This window comes from Panthera onca, chromosome B3, assembly GCF_046562875.1.
Source record: "Panthera onca isolate mPanOnc1 chromosome B3, mPanOnc1 haplotype 2, whole genome shotgun sequence".
NCBI lineage: Eukaryota > Metazoa > Chordata > Mammalia > Carnivora > Felidae > Panthera > Panthera onca.
The window spans coordinates 105,580,436-105,606,097 of record NC_138344.1 but is presented as its reverse complement, the minus strand read 5'-3'; the positions used below and the strand labels follow the sequence as shown (position 1 = coordinate 105,606,097).

At 42.3% G+C, this 25,662-nt stretch overlaps 1 protein-coding gene across 3 annotated transcripts in view; it reads right to left on the bottom strand.

Moving 5' to 3' along the window:
- DAAM1 (dishevelled associated activator of morphogenesis 1) overlaps positions 1–25,662 on the bottom strand; it is a 176,895-nt gene that overhangs the window by 81,017 nt on the left and 70,216 nt on the right. For all 3 annotated transcript variants that reach the window (XM_060619942.3, XM_060619944.3, XM_060619943.3), the window contains one exon: positions 6,527–6,616. In XM_060619942.3, the coding sequence (XP_060475925.1) occupies positions 6,527–6,616 (90 nt within the window). The remainder of the gene's footprint in view (positions 1–6,526; positions 6,617–25,662) is intronic.

Sequence of the window (25,662 nt, the reverse complement as noted above, 5' to 3'; positions counted from 1 at the left end):
CCTGGGCTTTCAAGAACACTGCAAAGAACTGCCTCACATATAGGTCTTCGCTTTCATTTCTCATCACTTTTGTGGAGTCAATTCCCAGAAGAGGAACGTTTCAGGCTCCAAATACATATTATCAAAAAGTTTTGGTCACCATCTTCAGGTCAATCAGCATCTCATACTCAGGCCAATGGGCAAAATATTTATCAACCTGTATAGCATGGGAGTCAGTGAAGGGTGTCAGTGCATCAGAACCAATGATGCAATGTGGGAACAGGGTCCTGGAGTCCCCTGTTTTGCCATGCCAGGACTTAACCCTTCAGTCCTTGAATCATGGGAGAAAACTGTTGGACCCTTGGGAGAAGAGTCAGACTGTCAGGGGTGCCTGGGTGGCTCAGTTGGTTAAGCGTCTGACTTCGGCTCACGTCATGATCTCGCAGCTCGTGAGTTTGAGCCCCGCATCAGGCTCTGTGCTGACAGCTCAGAGCCTGGAGCCTGCTTTGGATTCTGTGTCTCCCTCTTTCTCTGTCCCTCCCCTGCTCGCACGCGCTCTCTCTCTCTCTCTCGAAAATAAACATTAAAAAAAATTAAAAAAAAAAAAAAGGAAGTCAGCTTGGCATGGAGATTTTTACTGAGAGGGCTTGAGGCAGCCGCTCTTTACCAACTCTAAGTTGGCAATATTTTGACAAGATACCATAGTTTCACTGGGGTATACCCAGTGGACATCAGCTCATGTTAGAATTTCTACCCGACTTTCTCTTCTCCACGCTGAACAAACCTCAGTTATTTCAGTCTTCCCCCCCAGGGCCTTTTTTTCAAAAGTTTAAGCCTCTTTACAGATTTCCTAACAAGGCCTACAAACTGTGTTTAGCGAAGATCAATCGGATTAGGCCAACAGTCTAAAGCTGACCTTTTCAGTATTGGAAAAGGGACAGAGAACAAAGTACTAATCAAGAGAGAAAATAGACAGTGGATGTGAACATCGCTCAACTACTGAAAAAGGGGGCCAGTTTCTAGAAGACGGGACAAAAGCATGACAGTGTCAGGTCTCTCACCGGTGCAAGTGCTAGAGGGGTCAGAGTGGTAAAGGAGCTGTTGTCTGAGCCACACACACCCACCCCCAAAGCCTGGTGGCTCCTTGCCCTGTGCCCCAGAGCCTGTTTGCTTACCCCATTATGGAGCTTATGACAAGACTTGGTAACTATTTGATTTTATCTACTTCTCCTACCAGGATCACCCACTGCAGGAAATTTGACTTATTTGTTTAATCATCCTCAGAGTTTAGCCAAGAGTTTAGTCAGTACTTTCTGACCTACAGAAAGTACTCCATACACATCAGGTGAGTCACAAACCAGCTTGCCCTCCGCCAACTGTATTGCTGCATGGAGTGAAGAAACTCAAAGCTCGTTGTTCCTTAGTGGTTCAGTCTGGCATTATATGCAATTATATTCCCTTTCAGAGCCATGGAATATGTAGACAAGGCAGAGAGTTTCAGAGCCTACAGAGCCTGAAGATGCCCACTGTCCTCCAGCTAATGTGCTTCCCTCATTTTCTTTAGAGAAGCAGAGGGGGAAAGACAGCCCGATCTTATTTCTGTTCACTTCTACTTCTGCTATTTTCCTCAACCCCTGAGCACTTAGGACTACAAATCCCAACTGGAATCCATTATCAGGTGAAAACTCAATGGCAGGAAACCAACCCAAGTACTTCTTTAAAAGTCTAGAAACATACTTACTGAAATCTGGTCTTCTCCCTTTTCCGGACTCCCTCTCCCCAATCTTGACAGCTAACACAGTGAGTGCCTGAAAACCCAAAGCTCACTCTACTGTACATTTAAACCACCATCAAGGAGGGATACCTAGCTTCTCTTCCTTCTCACGCCTTCCAGGTCCAGTGCCCGACCACTGCTTCTCATCCCAGCCTCCCCACAGGAGCCTCTCAGTAGGATACTGGAAACAACTACAGGGTGAACTATCATCTCGCCCCCTCGTTTTATACCTGGCTTGTTTGACAGCTGTGCGGAAAACTGGTGGTTCCTTTGGTCTTAATTCCAGCGCTTCAGCCTACGTTCCTTTGAACGCAAGAGGGCCTCCGCTCTCAAGGAACTGAAACTGCACCCTGGCGACTGTACACAACACAACTTCAATCTTTTTTTGGTGTGTGGCAAGAGGAGAATTGCTTTTTGCGGGGAGGAGTGGGGAAGTGATCCAATTAGGATATGCGAACCAAAAGACGGGAGTGAATGAAAAGTACCAGCTGAATTTTCTGCCACTTTTCCTAGAGGTCTCCAAAATGTACCTGGCACCAGATCAGCACTTTGCACAAATCACAACAACTCCGCTGCAGCCGGGTCGGGCAAGATTCTTAAAGGATTTAATTGAACTACAGTCAAACACACGCTCAGCGGCGCAGTAAAAATCCACCTCCTCCACAGAAGACCCGAAAAGATGCAGAAATGCAATATGGAGAATCCAAAGCCATTTACTTAAGCCGTGGCTTTAGAGATTGGAGACAGAAGGAGGGAAGTTCGTACACTCCTCAAATCTTGGTCTTCGCCTCAAATACCTGATGACGCTACCGCTAACAGCGTCCAGCGCCATTCGTCTACTTTGCAAACTCTGAAGCTTCAGGAGGGGAAGCAGGTATTTTTTGGAGACTTACAAGGACTGGCTAAGCGAGGCAACTGGCGCAGTTGCTCCCGTGGAAAACTGCAATTAAAGATTCCTGCCGGTGCCGATAAGATCGCTGCCACCGTGACACGGGGCACACGCCCTTTTATTCTCTCCTCTCCGCAGCCCTCTCCTTGCTTTTCCCAGGGTTTAAAAATCATGTTAACAATAAGCAAATACAGCATGGCCAGATGCCTTTCGTGGTCAGATGGTTCATTGTTTAAAAAGTTTCAGTTTAAAATCCAAAAGATTGTTAACAGATGCAGTTTCTGGCTAGAGACTGGGAAAAACCTCACTTAAACAAAAGAGTATGTTGTGATTGGAACTAAAAAGGGAATTACCTTTAAAGATAAGAACCACAAACATTTCCTATTCGAAAATACCTCCAGCCCCACCAACAGGACCTTTTTTTGGCCCTTTCACAGAAGTGAAAATAATTTGACAGTGGACTGCTGCATATGACAAACCACGGCTGCCCAACCAGCCCCGTCATTTTTACAGATTTGTTTGGACTTTCAACAAGGCCACAACATCCATCTCTTACTCTCCCCCGGATTACTCAATTAGGCAAGGCTCCAATTAATTTCTCTCCAATTCTTTCAGCCCCAGAAATACTTTTGCTGCTTTCATTTTGGCTCTGGAAATGGGTTTTCAACCGGAGACTTAGATAGAGACGAGTGTGAGAAATGAACATGGAGCCTGATAAGCAGACAGCCGCTGTTGGGACGCAAGTCACTATTGGGTGGAAAAGAGCCACTTGGCTGAGTGAGGCCTGGCCCCATCCTCAGTTCCCAGTCTCGTTTGCCTCCACAACTGCTGTGCACTTTTACACAGAAAGCCTGCTTTTCACCAACTCATGTGTCTGTTTCTGTTGGCTTTCGTGGGCCCTTACTCTATGGTTTCACTATGTGTGAGAATGTCTGTAATGTGCTGGGTTCTAATCTTGAGAGATGGAAAATCTAAAAAGCCGTGAGTATGTAGCTTTCCCTTGGCCCGAGAAATAGATGTGGTTGGACTTGCTGGTGACAAGCCTGATTTGAAAAGGCGACCAAAGATACGGTCCAAGGAAAACAATCTGTTCGTAGTAATACGGACGGCCACCATGGGCTCTACTTTGAGAGTGAGCAAACTGTCCGTTAGGGGATCGCATTATATGAAGAGAGGTAAACGTTATGCCCTTTTCACACTTAAATTTTTGTGTTCTCTTACTCATTGTATTGTTTCCCTATTTATTACAGTGCCCCAGAAAGGTCAGTTTCAGATCCATCACATAACACGCTTAACAGTTTGAGAAGCTCTAATCAAGAAAAACCTACATTTAGCAACACTCCCATCCATTTTTTAAAACCATTTTTAAAAGTTTATTTATTTATTTATTTTGAGAGAGAGAAAGACAGAGACAGAGAGCACGTGTGAATGCACGAGTTGGGGAGGGGCGGGGTCGGGGGGGAGGGAGGGAGGGAGGGAGAGAATCCCAAGCAGGCTCCTCACTGTCAGCATGGAGCCTGATGTGGGGCTCGAACTTACAAACCAGGAGATCACGACCTGACGTGAAGTCAGACGCTTAACCCATTGAGCCACCCAGGCTCCTATCATACATTTTAAAGTGAGGCAGATCTATAACCCCACGGGAATCCCCAAAGACTTCAAATGGCTTTCCCACTCAGCCACAACTTGGCTGTCATGTAAGGAATCCAGGCTGCAGGGATGAAGCCTGCAGGAGAACTGCATTTCCAAAGGTCTGTGCAGTCTGGCCAGGTACTAGTAGGAAGGGCCCATCCATCAAGAAATGGGACTCAGAGGCCAGGGGCCACATCCCTATCTATCCTCCTAAAAAAAGGTAAACCTCACCATGTGCACATGAGGCAGTGTTTGCAAGGGGATTTGATAGGCCTGGAAATTGAAAAATGAGCAACAGCTGCCAAGTCCAAGGTCATTACTATCCTCCAGGATTTGCCTTTTCTAGTCTAAGGGGCAGCAGTTTCCATGATTAACTTACAATTGCTGTCAAGGGTGTAATAAAATCTGGGAAAGAAGAAAACTTTCCCCTCAGTAAGCTGCTCCCATTTTCCTGCCCTTTCCTTCCCTCCAGTGTATATTCTCAGTCCCCACTTCATATTGTTTCCTAATTTTGAGAAAAAAACTCTGCACTCGGATGAGCCAAAATAGACAGACATGTCCTCTGTGCACATAAGGAACTTGAAGATTTTTCCTTCTTGGTTCCAGGGGCCAGGTCCTAAGATGGCTGTGTGAAAGTTCCCTTGCTTTCAAAGACCATACAATACCATCACTTTCAGAACTGAACATATTTTAATTTCAAAATGCTTTCCCAGTGTATTATACCTGTTCCCTGAGCTACGACAATCAGTTCAGTAAGAGAGAGACAGTACAAAGAGAAAAAAGAAGAAGACACAATCATTCACAAACACATCTTCTTGGTTACTACTAGTTTCGGAATCCTTAGGTCTACAACTTAGTCTGATCTGGTAGCAGCTCAGAAAACCATACAGAGAGGTTAGAGCTGGACACGTCTCTCAGCAAAGGCCCCTGGAACCAAACCCCACACATAGTTTTAGCAATTGTAACTGCTCAGGTGGAAAACTAATTGTGCTTTAAATTTTTTTTTTGACAGTTCAGCATAACACTCATGACAACTTAGTGGTTCACTCGTCATGCACTCATTTCAACGTGTCCGATGCTGGAGTTACAAAGATGAGCTAAGACATGGTGCCTCGCCCCCAGAGGCACAAAGTCCGGCTGGAGAGGGGCACACGCAGGCTCACTACTGTAGACATGTTCCTGGAAGGACAGCACAGCAATCAGACAAGGCAGCAAAGGGGCAGTGGTGCTCAGAGACACTCACATGGGTAAATGGAGGTCTCACAATGCACGCTAGTCACAGAGGAAAAGTTTCTCGGACTGATATTGTGTCTTGAAAAGAAATTGGATTGCTATGGTTTGTTCTTATTTCCTTGTGGCAAGAGTGAGGAACTCCAGTGTCCACTGCCTGTTAGAGAGAGAGGTACCATTTCTCCTAGGTGCTAGCCTGCCCTTCCTGCTTACCCCATCGCGATTCAAGTTTCTACTGAACACAAGAAAAAAGTGGCAAAAGATGGTCATGAACTTGATTGGTTCCAAAAATGGGGTGGGCATGGTCTCAGAATTTGCCACAGGGTAAAAGATAGATAGCAGAGTGAACGTTATTGCAGGAGATACAGTCCATGCGATGATGCTTAGCACCACGAGAGAGGATATCCATTCTCCCCTTCTCCAAAGGTAACAGAACCCAGAATAAAGATCGATTTCCTTGCAGCTGGGGCCATATAACAGTGGGCTGTGAGGGAATTCAGGTGGATGACTCCTAGGACATGTCCCTAAGAGGGGAGGTGGGGAAGTCTGTGCCTTCTTTCCCTTTCCCACATCCTCAGTTTAGAATATGAAATGGTCAGACAGCCACTTTGGACCATGAGGATGAGGCCACACCTTAGAGATGCTGAAACGGAAAGCTGCTAGAAGGTAAGAACAGAGGAGTGAGACCCCAGAATACTAGTCCTAACCTACCGAGATACCAACTATTATGTAAAAAACAGAGAGAAAATTCGATCTTGGTGTAAGCCAATATTATTTTGGGTCTCAGTCGTAACAAGACTATGAATAGCAGGTACAGGTATAGGAGATATGGGAAGGTGTCCAATGAAGTGTTGATAAAAACGACATCTGAGGCATCACCACATTGCCCCATGTAGCAACAAGGCCACGATCTGGTCTGTACATTATAAAGAACTGTCTGAATCCTGGTGGTGAAACGAGAGAGCAAAGGGAATCAACAGTGATAATTTTCCAGTTAACCATAAACACAATGAATTTCTTACCTTTTTCTTGCTACAGTATATCTGCCATTTCTTCTCAGCTGGAAGTGCAAACATGGCTTCCCTGTGTTTGTCTGTCAGGTCAAGTTCATCCTGAGAAGAAAAATAGTAATTAGTATTTCACAGATTAAATGTTATTCCTATAGGAGAGTTTATCAAGGGTCATTACAGAGGGGGAAAAAAAAAAAGAAACCAACACAGAATTCAATGAACTTGGAAAAGACTGAGACTGTAAGGTCTATGTTGTCACCATTAAGAAGCCACGTCCCTGGCATGGGGCTGAGTATCAAGCATGGCAAGAAGGACAAGGCTCAGCCTACACTTACTGCAGGGTGTGGGAAAGTGAGCTGAGCACAGAGAGAATCATCTTGAGCCAGTGTGTACAGCTGGGGGGGGGGGGGGTCTGTTGAGCAGTAAAGGCCATCAAAGCTCCAGAGTTTGGAAGGATTACTCATATTGTAGATGAGGATTTGCTCGGGGTGGCTCCACCAACACTAACACTGAGTATCAGGCTGGACCTGAAGAACTTGCACATGACAAGGAGAGGAGAGAAACAGCACCAAAGGCAGGGTGCGAGACCAGACTAGGTGTGTTTGGGGGACAGAGATCAGCTTAGCTGAAACACCAGAATTATGCAAAGAATCATCACATAAAAGGTTTGGGAGATTGGGAGTGATCAGTTTGTGAAGAGTCTTTTTTTTTTTTTTTTTTTTGTAATGTCTATTTATTTATTTTGAGAGAGAGAGAGAGAGACCAGAGGATGGGAAGAGACAGAGACAGAGACAGAGACAGAGAGAGAGAGAGAGAGAGAGAGAGAGAGAGAGAGAATCCGAAGCAGGCTCCACACTGTCAGCACAGAGCCCAATGTGGGGTTCAAACTCATGAAACGTGAGATCATGACCTGAGCAGAAACCAAGAGTCAGATGCTTAACCAACTGAGCCGCTGAGGCACCCTGTGAAAAAAGTCTTAGGAAAAAGAATAAGGAGTTTATTCTCTTGACCAAGGAGAGCCAATGACGGCTGTGAACGAGGGCGTGGCATCTTCACTGCCACAGGCCCCACTAACGTTTATTCAGTGCTTCTGGAGCCAAGCACCGTGCAGGCATTTTCTCAGTTCCCACAACAACTCGGAGTTCCATTCATTATTACCTCCTCGTAATAACAATGCCTGTTGTAATACAACTGGGGGAAATTTGGGTGGGAGACTGGGCAAGGAGCGTGCTCCAGACCACGCACCTGGTAAATGATGGGGCTGGTTTTCAGCCTATAGCTGTCAGACTCCAGGACCCAGACTCAGCCTCTCAGATCAGTGTCTGGAAGCATGAATTTTACAGTGGAGCGAAGCTTAGACTGGGCACTAAGGGAGAGCAATTTACAAACATCCGTAACTACTGAATAACAACAGTAGGATAACAAATATAAAGTGCTTAGACATAAGTTCTTGGCATTTAATAACTCAATCATCCCTGGTCCTTATTACTGGCATTGAGCGTCTGGTACATTTTTATTACGTAGGGAAAGTTATCTCATTGAGAGGCTGGTGGGTGTAGGCCACATAAAAAGATGCTGTAAGTTAAGGCACGATAAGGTTTAGATCCCTGAGGAGTATGAACTCATCCCCTGCCTGAATGCCTTTGGTATTTATCTGCAATTCTGCCACTTGTAGACTCTAGCTTCGTATCTCATACTTGTACCTCCATTTATCATCAAGCCCTGTTATTTCTTTCTTGAGAAGTGTCAGGATCTTTTTAAAGTTTATTATTTATTTTGAGAGAGAAACAGAGAATGTGCACGCACAAGTGGGGGAGGGGCAGAGAGAGAGAGGAAGAAGGAGAACCCAGAGAGAGAATTGACAATACGGGGCTCGATCTCACGAACTGAGAGATCACGGCCTGAGATGAAACCAAGAGTTGGATGCTTAACAGACTGAGCCCCCCAGGTGCCCTTTTTTCCTTTCTAAAATTTCCAATGAAACCACCCAAACTTACACTCTAATAGCTGCTCCCTCGACTCCTGGCAATAGCCTGCCCACTTCTCCTCCTTGCCTTTCCAATCCTTCCAATGGCACATCCAGAATTCATTAAAGCAGTGGTACTTAAACCTGAGAGAACATCAGAATCACCTGGAGGACTCCTGAAATCATTGATCACCCCGTGTTAAGGATCGAGTCCGTAGGAGGATGTGTGAAAATGTGAGTATCTAAAAAGTTTCCAAGTGGTGCTGATGCTGCTGGTCCGGGGACCACATTTTAAAACGACTGCCTTAAAAATAGAGCTCCTGTGCTGTCCTGAGCTCCCAGTTCAAACAACTTCATTAGTTCCACATGCCTACGAAAGTAATTACATATTCCTCAGCTCGCCTTTGAGGTCTTCCATTTATAAGCCCCAAGTCACTTTGCCAGGCTTGCTTCTGGTTATCCCTTCTGCCCTGTTCTGTTAACCCCGCACCTCCAGGGCCTAGCCACTCTGGGCTGCATACCCAGATATGTGCTACTAGCTTCCTGGGGAAGTTCTTAATCTCGTTAAGACCTACTGCCTCGCCTCCAGGATGGGCCTATCATTTCTCTTGCAGGGCTGTTGTGAAATTAGCAACATCAGCTAGGTATGGAATAAAGCTCAGCACAGGGTGGGTAGCTGAGGAGCTGCATTATTGTTATTTCCTTCGTCATTTAAACATAAATCAGGTGCTATTTTCTTTTAAGAGCAAGGTAAACAGTTCAGTCACTTAAATACACACCCACACATATTACACCCTAACCACAAGAAACGAGTTACGAATTTTGGCAATGAACAACCAGGGAAGGAACAAAAGATATTTACCGAAAATTGCATTATGAGGAAACATGCTAAAATGTTAAAATTTTGGCATGCGACTATTATATATGTGAAGTGAGAATTTTTCTTACTTCCTTCCTTTTTTAATTTTCTAGAAGCCACCTATTGATGAATGGGGAAAATAATGGTGACATAAATTACTTGGGGTGGGGGCGCAGATGCAGGGGATGGCCAGGTTGGTTATCCAAACAGCTCGATAATATGGTGCCTAGTTTGGGGAGAATGTTTGTGATTTGTAGGAGAGAAAAGCACTCCTTGTGTTGCAGCCTTTACTATACTACAGCACTGTTTTTGCTAACTGGGCGGAGGTGTGAACAAACATGTGAGTCCTAAAACCTACAGATTCACAGCAAAGAGTATTAATATTACTATATTTTGCTGCTAGAGGTAGAAAAATGCTCCCTCAGTTTTGAGACACACAAATGACCAATTTTGAATTGAGAGAACACAGTCGAATAGGACTTAGAAGCAGATGGTTTTATGCAAGAAGACACTTTGCGTAAAATAAAAAATAAACTGCTATAGGGTCTCTGGATATAACTTTGGATTACAGTAAAAAAAAAAATGGGGAAGAAATAAATGAATACTGGTAATAGTAATAGCTAACAATTACTGAGCACGTTCTGTATGCTTAGTACTGTTTTATAGGAATTCATTTAGTTTATTTTCACAACAATGCTATAAAGCGGGCACTGTTACCGCATTTTTAAGGAAACTGAATCGTAGAAAGATTAAATAGCTTGCTCAAGGTAACAAAGCTAGCAAAAGGTGGAGAAGGAAGTGAAGTCTAGACTGTCTGTTTACAGAGTCCACGTTCCTAACCACTAGACCGTTCATTCTGTTGATCATTCGACAAGTAGGTAAAATCATGGCACTGACGCAAATATGAAAATGTATCCATCTGCTGCACTCACGGCCTACTAAACTTCCGTTAGCAGAGAGAGGAAGCTGTTGTCGTCAGACACCCCTGAGTTCCAGGCCTGGCTCTTATGGGTCATGCAAACTTGGACAAGTGACTTAACCTCCAAACTTCAGTTTCTTCACCTGGAAAATGAGAATGACAGCATCTATCTGAGAGAGTCCTCTCAAGGATTCATTCATGCAGCCAACAACTTGTTTTCAGGCTTCATTCAATACTAGGCATTACGCTACATCCAAGAGACAAAAAAGTATCACAGAGCTCAAATTCTTGAGTAAGAAGGGAAATCAAATAACCACATGAACTGAGGTATGATCACACAAGATGCTAAGATCTGACAGCCCACTTGTGCAGAAAGGCAGAGCAGTGAAGGGCTGTCCCAAGGAAGTGAGGTCAAAGTTCAGATGACTAAGAATGAAATAGGTAACAAGCAGAGCAGACACTGAACAGTAGCCTTGAAGGACAATGTGAACTCTGGTCTTTCTCTTAGGAGCAACCAGAGGTCACTGGCAGATTCTGAGTAGGAATGACATAGATTAAATTAGATAATGACTGGGAGTGCCTAAGCACAATGTCCAGAGTGTAATAAGACCCCCATCCCTCCATTCCAAAAGTATCTCTCCTCTGACTCATTCCATTTTCATAACATGGCCGAATCAAGCATGTGAAACTCTTACAAGACTATTACAGCCTTAGAGATCAATCAACACTCGCTGTCCTACCCATTCCAGGACCAGGGCCAGACATTATAAAGAATACAAAGATGAATAACAGACCCCGATTTTCATGGAATTTAAGAATCTAGTTAGGAAGACAAAGATGATAGAAAGCTTCAATGTTCCCTTTCTTTTCAGGATCAAGTCCAAAATTCCTCAGCAGGTAGGTAGAGGCCCTTTGTGATAGGCTGACTTGTCTCCTCTCCTTCCCCTCCCCCTCCACCACTACCAGCAGCCACCTTTTAGCAGGTCTGATCACAAGTTGCCCACTTCTGAAAGTTTTCCACATGCTGTTCCCTTTTTTCAGAGAGCCCTTCCCACCATTTCTAAGGATCAGTCCTATTCATCTAACCTTTTACAAGGTGTCAACTTTTCCCCTCCAGATAGCCTATCCTCACTTTCCTTGAGAGGGCAGCTCATCTATTTTCACCTATCCTGACAGCATTCATCACATTGCTACTGTTATATTATTGGCACGTCTGACTCCCATTCTGGACTCATTCCCAGAGGGCAGGAACTGAATTTGTTCTATTCGTTGTTGCTATTAAGTAATTATGGTGCCTGAAACAATACCTGACATAGCTGGATTCCCCACCCCCTGCCCCCCAAAAAAGTAAGGTGAGGGAAGTTGAGGAAGCCAGGAGGAAGAGAAGGGACTATTGTAAGAACAGTATAGTACAGTATGTATAGTAATATATAGTATGCATATATTATATAATATATAATATGTAGTGTAAGTTTATATATAATAAACTATAGTATGTATAGTCATGCTCAATGTATTTCAAAGATTAATGCCCCCTTCACCTTTTCTGGTGGGTAAAATGTACATATGGTGAAATGTACAGATCTTAAGAATACAATTTTCAGTCTGGCAACAGAAGAGAGACTATTTCTCCTAGCCTGTAGCTTGCCTTTTTACTTTGTTAACAATCTATTTTGATCACTAGGTGTTTTTAATTTTAATGATGTCTAAGTGATTAATATTCTTTTCTTTCAGAGTTAGTGCTTTTTGTCTTCTCTGAGAAATCTTTGCAAGTTTCAGGTCAAAAAGTATTCTGTGGTTCCGCATGGAAATTGCCCAGTTGTAGTTTAAGCTTCTATGTTTGAATCTTACTCCACATCTCCTAGACCAGACTCCTGGGGTCCTTCTTTAGATGCAAAAAAGCTGGATGGCTTTTGCCTTCTCTTTTTTCCAGCTACTTGTACTCATTTAGATATACTGCTGGACAAGGAAGGGAATTAAGCCACAGTTGATGGAAGAAGGAAAAAGAATGGAATGCAAACTAATTGGAAAATCATCTTGACATATTAGGCCCTTCAAGCTCTGCCATTACTTCAAAGCAATATTACAGATTACAGAGATTTTTCATTTTTATACTTAATTCAAAGACTGAAAGAGGCAATCATGGAAAACAAAACAGTTAGGATCACTTTATCTCAGACAGTATCTCTTTACAGGAGATTTTTAGAAAATGTACCTTTATGGGGCAGAGGGCAGATTGGTGGCTGTGCGGGGCTAGAGGGAGGAGCAGGGGCTGACTGCACATGGGCAGGGTGCTAGAAATGTTCTGAAGCAGGAGTGTGGTCATAGCAGCACAGCTGTATACATTTGCTAAAACTCACTGGACTGTTCGCTTACAAAAGGTGAATTCCATAGCATGTAAACTACATCTAAACTGCTAAACAACAACAACAACAAAGTCAAGCTTGCTTGTTGGAGCCCCGAGGAAAACAAAAAGTTCAGAGTAGAGAAAATATAGTCTGTGTACACTGGAAGGAAAGAAATTTCTGACTGAATATTAGATATTAGATATTAGATATTCTGACTGAATATTAGATATTAGATATTATTCTGACTGAATATTAGATAAACTAAGGAGTTGGTTTAGAAGAGAAACGGATTGCAAAGAAATGTGAAGAAGAAGGAGACACAGAATCCAAAGCAGGCTCCAGGCTCTGAGCTGTCGGCACAGAGCCCAACGCGGGGCTTGAACTCACAGACCGCGAGATCGTGACCTGAGCCCAAGTTGGACGCTCAACCGACTGAGCCACCCAGGCACCCTTAAAGTCCCTTAATATTAAATTAAATGATGTGTTAAATGTAACGATAAAGTTTCAAGAACGTTTTCAGTTTTGGGTTGTTTTTCCCCCAATTTTCCCTACTGGTGGTGCTATAGAGTACTTGCTCCTCTGGGCCTCTGTGAATTAATAAGCAAGTTTTCCACTAAGATTAATAAATGTAATTAGCCCAGTTCCAGGGAACATCCCAGATGCTCCTAGATCACCTTACTGCTTTTGTTTTGTTTTGTTGCAATCATGCTAAGTCACATACTGTTTTCCCCAAAACAACTGCTTTGCAATTCATGCCAAGACAAATAGAACGAACTTCTTTCCTACTCCGGATGGCCCAGCTCCTTTCACTGGCCACAGAATATTCTTTCGCATTATTCTTTGTTGGACAGAGTTTTCAGTTAACTGAAGGAAAATAATTTGGCCAGTGCTAAAAGAAGAAACATTTCCACCAAGCATCAGCCCTCTCCCCACAGTGCTCAAGCTTCTTGAAAACTAAAACCAGCAAACAAAACCCTCCAGGCTTTTCTTCTTAGAGAACATTTTAATTATGTTTTTAATATCTTTATATGTATTTCATATAGTATCTTGGGAAAAAGGTATAAGTTATATATTTTTATATATATGAAAAATATTATATATATTTTAAGAGGAAAAGACCTCTGAGGGAAGCCCAGCTGTGGGAACTAAAGTTCCCTAACAAAGCATGTAATTAAGACCCACTTCTAAAAGGTTCTGTACAAAGAAATCTCACCAGTCTTACACTCTGCATAAGCGGGCAACACTATAGAGAAATCTACATAAATCACAAAACAATTGGCACAGTATAAATAAATCTAAGGAAATGGATTGATTTGCTAGATAAAGCAAAGGAAGGAATTTTGAAATAATATACAATAAGGGTCTTGAATGGGTTGAAACAGCTTTTCCAGATATTTAGCTAAACTGAAATATAGAGTTATTTATAAAACCTCCAAAACAGTATTGAAAGCATTTATTCTTTGAAAATCCACCAAATCAATAGATTTCAGTGAGCCAACAAGTAAGTTTCCAGCTAACCAGAGAAATCTCTAATAAAGGAATTCTGGGTTTCTATTTCTAATGAGTTAAGCTAACTCTTTACATACATACTAATACATATTCCCGCAGAGGTGGAAGGACATGCAATTAACGCGGTGGAGAAGGGAGAATTAAAAAAGTGAGGAGACGAGAAGATAGGTCCCTGGGGTCACCCTGCCAATCAACTCACTCTTTTGTGTGTGTGTTTCGTTTTGCTCTTTCATAGTCCTTGACAAGGTGACCCACCCTCTGACTCAATGTACAGACCGCACAGAATTTCTAAGCATAACTCAGACAAAGCTAAGTTTTCTCCTTCAGATTACACACTTCAGGTATTTGCCCACAGCATGTAGACCCAATTCACCCACCCTAGCCCCACCCACAAAAGGTTTCCCCACATGCCCTGTAGGCAGCAATCCTCAAGTTCACCTCACATACACGCTATGTTAGCGGTGTCTTTTCTGGATTTTTAACCTTCGCCTTCCATCCCATAACTCAATATAACCAGAAATAAGTCAAACACTCGGAGGGACAAGTGACTAGGCCTTAAGTCATATGACATGGTGATAAGTGCACCTTGGGGAAAAGGCCAAATTACAATTTTACACATGTATAGAAAAAAATGTTCTATTAGGCTGAGCTATTTCATCAAATTTATGAATGTCCTTTACCAGCACAGAAAGTGACCGTCACATCCATAGGTCACAGATTGCCAATTCAACTCTTAAAATTTAACCATAATGACCATGAGAAACAATATTGTACTTTCACTGTGGTGGTTTGAAATCTGAAAGTTAGATACCATATTTGTCAGTTTAAATATAAGTACTGTTGGTGGGAATGCAAACTGGTGCAGCCGTTCTGGAAAACAGTGTGGACGTTCCTCAAAAAATTAAAAATAGAACTACCCTATGACCCAGCAATAGCACTACTAGGAATTTATCCAAAGGATACAGGAGTGCTAATTCATAGGGGCACATGTACCTCAATGTTTATAGCAGCGCTTTCAACAATAGCCAAATTGTGGAAAGAGCCCAAATGTCCATCAACTGATGAATGGATACAGAAGATGTGGTTTGTATATACAATGGAATACTACTTGGCAATGAGAAAGAATGAAATCCTGCCATTTGCAGCAATGTGGATGGAACTGGAAGGTATTATGCTGAGTGAAATAAGTCAGTCAGAGAAAGACAGATACAGGTTTTCATTCATATGTGGAACTTGAGAAACTTAATAGAAGACCATGGGGGGAGGGAAAGGGACAAAAATAGTTACAAACAGAGAGGGAGGGAGGCAAACATAAGAGACTCTTCAATACAGAGAACAAACTAAGGGTCGATGTGGGGTGGGGAAGAGGGGAAAATGGGTGATGGACAGTGAGGAGGGCACTTGTTGGGGTGAGCACTAGGTGTTGTATGGCAGCGATGAACCACGGGAATCTGCCCCAAAAACCAAGAGCACACTGCATACACTGTCTGTTAGCCAACTAGACAATAAATTATATTTAAAAAAATTTTAAAAAGGATTTTGTAGATTTCTCCTCAAAAATAGATAGATAGATAGAAAGAAAGAAAGAAAGAAAGAAAGAAAGAAAGAAAGAAAGAAAGAAAGTAAGTATATTCGGTGACTTATTACCTGCTCCTAATTGGTCAGGAAAAAAAATAAATGGAAACAACTGCGTCCTTTAAATCCCAAAATGGATGTGTACACACAGAGAATGAACCTTGAAGGTTTTCGGCCGGTAAGGTTTCTGCAAACCCTATTAGTCATTACATGAAATACCACAATATGACTCACCACCACCTACACAGTAATGTTCTCTGTGTCTGACAGACATGTTTTCACTCGATATATAAAAATAAGAAGTGAGATCCTACAAGCAAAGGCTGACTAATAGAAATAATTTTTAGTTTCTTACTACCAATGGTTAAGTGTTTTACACTATTTCCTTTTCTTTAAGAGTAGACAATGAAAACTATATCCAGTTTGCTAGAAAAAATCTGCCGCTAAACCTGGGGCTTATTTAGCTTCTTTGTGTTATTTCAACCAGAAACTCAGAGCAATGTTAACTTTTATTAGTATACATCACCAGCAGTTTTCCAGGAATCTACAATAGATAAATCTGTTCTAAATATATGTCATAATCATCTCCCAGTATCCACCCAGCCACCCAAATATCCACTTTTTAAAAAAAATATTTTTAATGTTTATTTATTTTTGAGAGAGAGAGAGAGAGAGAGAGACAGAGTGTGAGTGAGGGAGGGGCAGAGAGAGGGGTAGACAGAATCTGAAGCAGGCTCCAGGCTCTGAGCTGTCAGCCCAAGGCCTGACGCAGGGCTTGAAACCACCAACTGTGAGATCATGACCTGAGCTGAAGTCAGACCGAGCCATCCAGGCACCCCAGCCAAATATCCAGTTTTTATACCTATAACCTGGTACAACTTCTGTTGACAAGGCTTAATTGGGAGAATTTCTTAGCAGTATCTCCCTCACCGAATGGAGGGGCTTTGTCTCCTAGAAAGGCACCCTAAGGCCCTGTGGGCAACCGTGAAACCAAGTTCTACACGTGCCCCCTCCCTCAATGACTCTTGCCAGCCCAGGCCCCTCTCACACCTGCTCAGCATGCCCTTCAGAGATTTTAGGCAGCTCAGATGACACTTTTAAGTTTTATTTGGGTCAAAAGATATTTAGCACAATAGGTCGCTTCTCCCATATTGCAGCTATGTATTTTACCATGTCATATATGATAGAGACTGTTAAGGACAAAAAATAATTCTTAAACCCTATCAACTTATCCTTTCAATCTGCTGTTGATGCCAGTCACTTTCATGCTCCCAGAGTAACTGACATCCAAATGAAGAAGATGAGTAAAGAGAATGACAAAGAGGTGGATGGGGGACAGGAAGGGTGCAGGGATCAGCCCGAATCCATACTACTACTTTGAGAATAATTCAGAATACATACCCAATTGCTGGAGGATTCAGCAGTCATTAATTCATGCATATATGCATGCATGCATGCATGCATGCAAATAGTTACTGAGCATCTCAAGCATTAACCTTCAGTAATTACTCGTCTGGACCACAAGCATTTACTGAGCACCCACTCTGGGCCACACCCTGCTCTAGGCTCTGGGAGTCCTGAGGATAAAAAAAGCCAGATACAACGCCTGTATGTCATTCTGCTCTCTGAAAGTGCAAAGGTATAGAGGATTTAACATAACGAGTGTCCATATGGGAATAAACTCAAAGCATCTGATTATTTCAAAGATGGCAAGAGACTTGATGACTTTTTCTTCCACATGCAAAAAATGCCCATCTTTCCCCAAAACAACCTGTATATACATTCTAAGTGAGCTTTCATTTGGTTTAGTTTAGTTTTTAAATATCCCATTGTGTAATCAAATAAATAGCAGCTGTAGGATGTTTCCAGTGGATTCATTTAAAATTGGGCAGGAGAGAAAAAAAAAAAAAAACAAAAACGCTGCATTTTCAGGGATCTTATTTTAAAAAAAAAATACATATAGATATGGTTCTTCATCCATAAGCCAAAAAAACCATAACTAAAAGATGTAACTGGTCCTGAGCTCCTATAACACGCATCAAGAAACAGCCTGAAATTCCTGAGTAATTTTGGGAATTGAAGGCTGGGGAAGGGAGGATTCCAAGTACAACGGATAAAATTACCGAGGACCATTAGAACTGAAATACGCCATCCACCTATTGTGCATTTACCTCTCAGAGGCCATGTGACATATGTTCTATGTGAGCAAATGATGTTTAGATGATTCCCAATGCAACAATATATATTCTCATGTGCAGTTATTTATACAAACTACCAAACTGTTCTAACCATTACTGAAACACATTTTCAAAATTACACTTGAAAGCTTACCTAAACCACATGACTTATGGAGATGAAATTATTTCCCCCAGTCCTTTAAAACCCGTATTGATTTATTTGGAGACATACAGAGAGTTGGCAAGTCAGTACAGTGTGTTGACTTTGTGTAATTCGCACATGGTAGCCTGAGGATTAAGTTAAATAATCATATTTTAAATTGTAGTCAAAAGCTAAGTAGGTATATACTGCTCAGAGTCTCTTTACAATTCATAGTAATGAAAATCATCAAGGCCAAGGGGACTCATAACCATTTTTTCACTAACATCATTAGTTCAGACATGGTTTTGCATTATTTGTATTTAAAAAAAAAAAAAAAAGTTTTCATGTTTCTTTCCTCCACCTCTCCGCACTCTCCCATTTCAATCCCTGGAATCTAAATTTAGAAGCACCCAGAAGGGCACCTGCGTGGCTCAGTCAGTTAAGCATCCGACTCTTGATTTCCACTGAAGTCATGATCTCACGGTTCATGGGATCAAGCCCTATGTTGGGCTCTGCGTTGAAAGCACGGAGCCTGCTTGGGATCATCCCTCTCCCTCTCTCTGCCCCTCCCCTGCTCTCTCTCAAATAAATAAACGTTAAAAATAAATGAATAAATTTAGAAGCACCCATAAATAAGCGTATTGATTTATAACAGAGCATCTAACATGGAGTCAAAAAACGAAACCTAACAGCCTACAGGAAAGGACATTTGGAATGAATCTGGCGAGACAAAACATAAATTTAGCACCAGAAGGAGCAAAATGGTTTTGTAGTTTTACCTTAAGCTTCACTGGGTTTGTTTAGTAAATTAGAAGACAAGAAGGAAATTTAAGAAGCCATGCTGACCACCTTACTATCTCTAAGCAGACAGGGCCTCCAAGCAGCACAAAGAAATGTAGACTGTCAACTGGGATAAAGATCTACTACCAATCCTTCTTTGGTTCTTAGAATACAATGTTCTGTTCAGAAGTACAACACATGTAAGCAAGCAAAACCACCTATATTAACATCACCTACGTCACAAACCGTCAGTTGTTCTCAGGGCCAAAATAATTTGTTTATAAAGTTCTGGGACAGAGACAGAGAGAGAGAGAGCCAGGGAGGGGCAGAGACAGAGGGAGACAGAATCTGAAGCACGCTCCAGGCTCTGAGCTGTCAGCACGGAGCCTGATGTGGGGCTCGCACCCACGAACCATGAGATCATGACCTGAACCGAAGTCAGACGCTTAACCAACTGAGCCACCCAGGTTCCCTCTGTAAGAAACTTTCTATTCTTAGTCATGGCCTTTAGTGTAAATGGTGAGTTTAAAAAACAAAGAGATAAAAAGTGTTGAAACTTTTCATCAATTGTAGTGATAGTGGAAGAATTTTTATTAAAAAGAGCTTAAGACAGTCCTAGTAATAAAAGAAATTATGTTGGCAGCCTGTGGGAGATGAGTAACAATTCACGTAGCTAGGGGAAGAACAGAATGTGTATACTGCTAAGTCTGTAAGACAACTTTGGATTCCTGTAGCTCCTTTCATACCAAAATGACTTCAGAATATATTGAAAAATGAAGAGATTACTGATGTAAATTCCCAGGTGAATTCACTTGGCACAGCTTCACTTGACCGTGAATTCATCTGACTCTGATACACCAACTAAATTCTCCCATTCCTGCTATCTTTATTTCTCATATCCTACGTTGGCTACTAATGTCCTCAGTAATTAGCAGTAATAAAACTGACCTATAGTAAGTAATTGACATTATAATTACATTTATGAGGATACAAATCCCATCAACCTACGTTATCCATGATCACCACATTCCCCATTGAGATTTAATTTTCACTGGTAATCCTCAATGGTATAAATGGTTGTTCTATGATCAATAATGATTTTCTTAATAAGTTTCTTTAAAATATGCTACATTTCCTGGAAGGCACAGCACTCTATAGTTTATTATCCTAAAATATTAGACCCATTGGCCAAATAAATGGGACACTAAGCAATGGATTCAAAAGAAAACAGATTAACCAGAAAACAGTGTAAAATGTAATTGGTCATATTTCAGATTTAGGAAAACCTGGGTCCATACTGCATATTATTTCCAACCAGCCATAAATTCATAGTGATACACTGTGTTAGAAATGAAAGTTTTCCTCTAATCAATCTATGAAACTGATTCCAAATACACAAAACAGTGTGTGTACTAGAAGAGTGGAGATTTAGTGCAAAACACTTCAAAAATAATAGCCAGCCTTGTCTTAAACCTAAAGGTTTCTCACCTAAAATCTCACCCAGGGCTATTTTGCACATTTCACAAGGCAAGAGGGCTGAGGGAACTCGTTAGGAGATACCAATTCCAGTATCACTGCTGCTGTGGAATATTCTGCAGGGAACACTTAGCCCATCAATTCCAGGTGGATGCAGGAGTCTATGCACTGGGTAGAAGGGCCAAAAGGGGGAAGGGGGGGCTCCTAGTAATTCTCTATTTCCTTTTTATTTCAAAATTAAAGTGCCCTGAGGAGGTATGTGTTACAGCAAGATAGCATCTCATCTCAACAAGTGGACTCAAATGAAAACGTACTCAGCATCTATTCAAGAAGGCATGAAACCTTTTGCTTAACTTACCAACACTTCACAGAGACTGCAAAGAACAACGGTCATTTTTGTAAATGTAATCAAGTAGCAATATATTTTGCCGTACTTTCATACACAGTAAAACCCTGGATTGCAAGTAACTTGCTCTACAAGTGTTCCGCAAGACAAGCAAATGTTTCTAATAAATTTTAACTTGATAAACAAGCGATGTCTTGCAACAGGAGTAGTAGGTGACACCGAATATCACATGATCACAACTGAGCCAATGGTTATTCTCTCTCTCTCTCTCTCTCTCTCTCTCTCTCTCTCTCTCTCTCTCTCTATGCAGGATTGTGGGTGATTGTCTCCCCTTCTCAGATGCTTGGTCTCAGGTTGAGGTGTTTGGCAGAAATCAATGATTTTTCAGAACATTGGAAGGTGCCCACAACTGGCACTATTTTTTGATACTTCAAAGCACCTAGGGACAGTCCCCTGCTTTTCCATCCAAGAGTAAGCTTAGGAATGCTTTGCTTCATTCTAGGTCAGGCTGCCTGCAGATATAGACCGTTTTCCTCTGCTGCCTTATTGCCAGTTACATTAAATACAGTATATGACAGAGTTTATTAATACTGTAGTCAACATCCGTACGAGCATATACAATGGCCCCCATGCAGAAAAAGACTCCATGGAGCCAAAAGATAGCAGTGATTCCATCAGTGATAGTGAAAGTCGTCCTACACAGTACCCTCCTCTCTCTGGTCTCCCTCACACAACCATGAAGGTTTTCAAAGGAAAGTGCAGGTTAATTTGTTTATTTTTCTTTATATTTTGTATTTTATTATTTTGTTACTATATTATAGCATTGAGTTTCCATTATTCCTTATGGGGAAATTCGCTTTGATATACAACTGCTGTGGATTGCAAGCATGCTTCTGGAACGAATTATGCTGGCAAACCAAGGTTTTATTATATTTGGTTTGCTGAGAAAACCTGTAAAAAGGCAGAGGCACCTTCCTCTCATTCAAATAAGAATCTGAGATATAGAATTAAATCAATAACACAACCATCCCCATCCCCTTTTCCAGAACCACTTCTCAGAAGCCCCAGTCCTCCCAGCTTCCTATTTCATGTTCCATCTACACTGAGCTTTCTGTTCTTTGAGCCTTCCACACTTTCTCTCACCTCCCGGCCCCCTACTGTGCTGTTCTCAAGGTCTGTAACAATCTCTCCTCTTTGCCCTGATATTCCTACTAGATTTTCATGTCTTAACATTAAATGAAACCTCTCCCACAAAGCCTTCCAAGACCCTTCCACACTAAGTTAGGAAACCGTGGGGTTTAGAATCTAGCAAATTTGTTATTAACTTGACAGCTAAGCTAAGGAGTCAAGCAAATGGAAATCAAAATATGTACCTTCTTTCTCACTCATGTAAGCTGAGTTGGAGAACTCAATTTTCATCTGAGGACAAGTGGCCTTGCTGAGATTTCAAGGCTGAATTAGACACTCACCTACCAGTGGTAGGGTCAGCTGGACAACTGTAGAACTCCCCAAGGGGAGCTCACTGCTAGGAAACTTATAGTACCACGGGCCACAAAACGTGTTTCCTGAAAGCTGGTTGATTGGCAGAGAAATCGACAGAGAAAGGAACTGAGGGATGCATATTCCCATGAGGACTTGGAAGAGAAGCTAGGAATTACTGGGCAAGAGAGCTAGGTTTATAGATATGGAACCTGTGAGTGCAACCCCCTCCTTGTGAAAAAAGGCGAATGTACATTCTTCCCCAACAATATATACTGCTGGAAGAGCCCCTCATAATCCTGGGGCACACTGGATAAGATTGTGTGTGTATTTGCCTATTTCCCCACTAGACCTTTGGTCCCATAAATTCATTAACAACCATGGCTGCTTTGCTCACCAGCTATCTCAGGACACACAGCAGCCACTCATCACACGCACACACCCTGAAAGAACTGACCGGTCAATTAGTGACACATCCTTCTAGTCATCCCAAAGGAAATCTTCTATTTGCTAACATTGAGATGAAAAAGTTATTTGAATAAGGACAACTTACAGATTCGTGATGCCTAGGGGTCTTCAAATAGGTCAGCAAAAACAATCTAAGACCATTAGAAGCCTGTAGAAAAGGCAAGACTATAGCTGAATCTTATTTTATGGGAACAGTGTTGACTCTTGGGTTGGTTATGCTCACGATGTGTGGCTGAAGCAAAGGACAAAGCAGAAAAAGTGGGGAGAGGAGGTGGGGGAGGTAATACAGGAAAAAAAGGATTGATGCTCGAAAGGCATAAAATACAGAGTTGGCAGAGATTACACAAACTCTCAACTGAATGTTTTTTAAAATATACCAAATCAGTTAAAATTGTTAGCATAGAGACTATTTCTGTGTGGCAACTCACAAAAATAAATTAATTAGATAGTTAAAAAATTCCCAAGTTACATGTTCTCAGTTCTCCAGGAGCCGTCGAACAGCTTTAGAAGCAGCAGGTCAGTCGGTAGGAAGTAATAACAAGTGTCGGCAGAGATAGGGTCAAACTGGAACCCTCATACACTGCAGGTGGGAATGTAAAATGGTGCACTTTGGAAAACAGTCCGACAATTCCTAAAAATGTAAGCATTGTGTTAGCATATGGCCCAGAAATTCCACTCCTAGGTCTGCACCCGTGCGAACTGAAAATATATTTCCATGCAAAAACTTGGGTATGAATAAAGTTTACAGTGGCATTATTCATAACAGCTGAAGACTGGCAACAATCCAAATGTCTGTCAACGATGAATGGATAAACAAAATGTGGTATGTCCATATAGTGGAGTATTATTCAACCATAGAAGGAAAAGAAGTATCGATACATGCTACAACATGGATACACTGAAAAGATTACGGTAAGTGAAAGAAGCCGGTCACAAAGGACCACATAGTACACGATTCCATTTTTATGAAATACCCAGAATAGACAAATTCACAGAAACAGGAGTAGATTAGAGGTAGCCAGGGGATGGTGAGCTGGGGAGAAAAGAGAAGTGACAGTTAATGGGTAAGGGAGTTACTTTTGGAGGTCATGAAAACATGCTAAAATTTATTGCGGTGATGCTTGCACAACTAAAAGCCATTGAGCTGTACACTGTAAATAGGTGGATTATAGTCTGCGAGTTATATCTCAATAAAGCTGTTAGGAAAAAAAAAAAAAAAATCGGCAGGGTTTTGGACTGGGACCCCCAGGAACCACTACATCCTGAAATTGGAATGAGTCTGGTTCCACTGCCTATGGCAGGCACTCCTCACGGCCCACCCTCCTTACAGATTCCCGTGGCTGACCTCCCGCTCAGGCTTGCTTTATTTATGAGATGATAAGGTTGCAGCAAGCAATTCTGAAGGCAACCTATTTGGTACCACTCATTTAAAAACATTAAATGGGTGTGTCACCAGAAGAGGCCAAGGAAACTAGCTGACACCAACCGGCTGTGATGAGATGCTTTCCAACAGATACAGAGGTAAAATGCCCTGCAAGTTAGGACCCACACTGGCTCACTCACAGCGGGCAGATTAGCTTTCAAGAAAAGGAAAAACCTGGGATATGTGCTTAGGGTGTTGTGCCCAGGAAATACTTATCTCCCATCCTTCTCATTGCACTAGGATGTGGGTTATAAAGCACCTAAGAGGTGCCCCCCTTTTTAAAGAAGTTATCTTCTTTATACCAATCCTATCAGAGAGACGGTATTGTCCCCATTATATAGGCAAGGCAATAAACTTAAATTCCAATAGAAACCATCTTAAAGGCAGTCACCCCGGGTTGCAGAGCAGTCTGACTCCACAGGCCAAGCACGCTCCCGTTCCCCACCTGGCCTCCCTATCCTGTGCACGGGCAGAGGCAGAAGTGCTTCTGCGAACACTCAAGAGAACCCACAGAGGTTTCCCATGGCTCTGAGCCCACCCCTCTTGCCCCAGCACACCCCTGGCCATTGGATGGGTTTGTGGTCTAAGTCCCTGAAGTAAGGAGTGGACAGAAATCCATCCGTCACTCACCGGGACAGATACAAACCTCAATGTAATTTGTTTTCCAATGGTTTCGGCTTAAAGTTCTGGTTTGGCATTGGCTTTTTAACAACTAACAGCTGTAGGCAATTTTCACACAGAATAAAGACATCAATAAGGCAGAGAGTGGAATTTTCTCCCTTATGAATACAGAACAATGAGCTGCCTTCAAGATGTACATGGAGCTACCACCACACAGGCTCTGGCTTAGGTCTCATCTGGGGAGTCTGATAGAGCACAATTGAAAAGACAGTGGATGTAGAGGCTTTGAGGGTACTAACTCTGCCCACCAGCTCCAACTACCACCAAGTGGGCCCTCATCTATCAGCAACATCTATCTCCTTAGGTGGGCTTTGGGTTTTCAAATACTTTAAATGGGATACACTGGACCAGATGGACTTGACAGATACATTCAGAACTTTTCATCCAAAAGCAGCAAAATACACATTCTTCTCGAGTGCACGTGGAACATTCCCCAAGATAGATCACATACTGGGTCATAAAATACTTTAAGTGGGAAATAAAACCAAGCCCGTGAATACATTATTGCCCTTCCTGATAGTCATCATGGTAGATGATTCACTGCCTCTCCCTGGAAGAGGATTATATGTCCTCCACTGCCCCAGTGACCTCAGGATTGTCCATGCGACTTGTGGTGCCAGTCTCTACAGAAGGATGATTCATCCTTACCCTGTGATCTCAGGAGTGGCCACGTGATTTTCACCTGCCAAAGAAATGTGGGCAGAAGTGCCACATGCCATTTCCAAGCATAAGCTTAGAGCCCACTAGCAGTTTGCCATGTCTCTCCTTACTCTTCCATCAGGCCTGGGTCTTGGATGAAAGATGGTGAGGAACAAAACCACACCTGACCCACAATGGACATGCAGCATCAGCAAGGGATAAGCTGTTGTAGTTTGTAACCGTCACAGGATGAACTAGCTGAGATGACTGAGACAGCCATTGACACCGATCCCCACCACTTCCCTTCTTACCTTCAATCACTCACAGCTCACATCCTCCAGAATGTCTTCCTTGACCACCC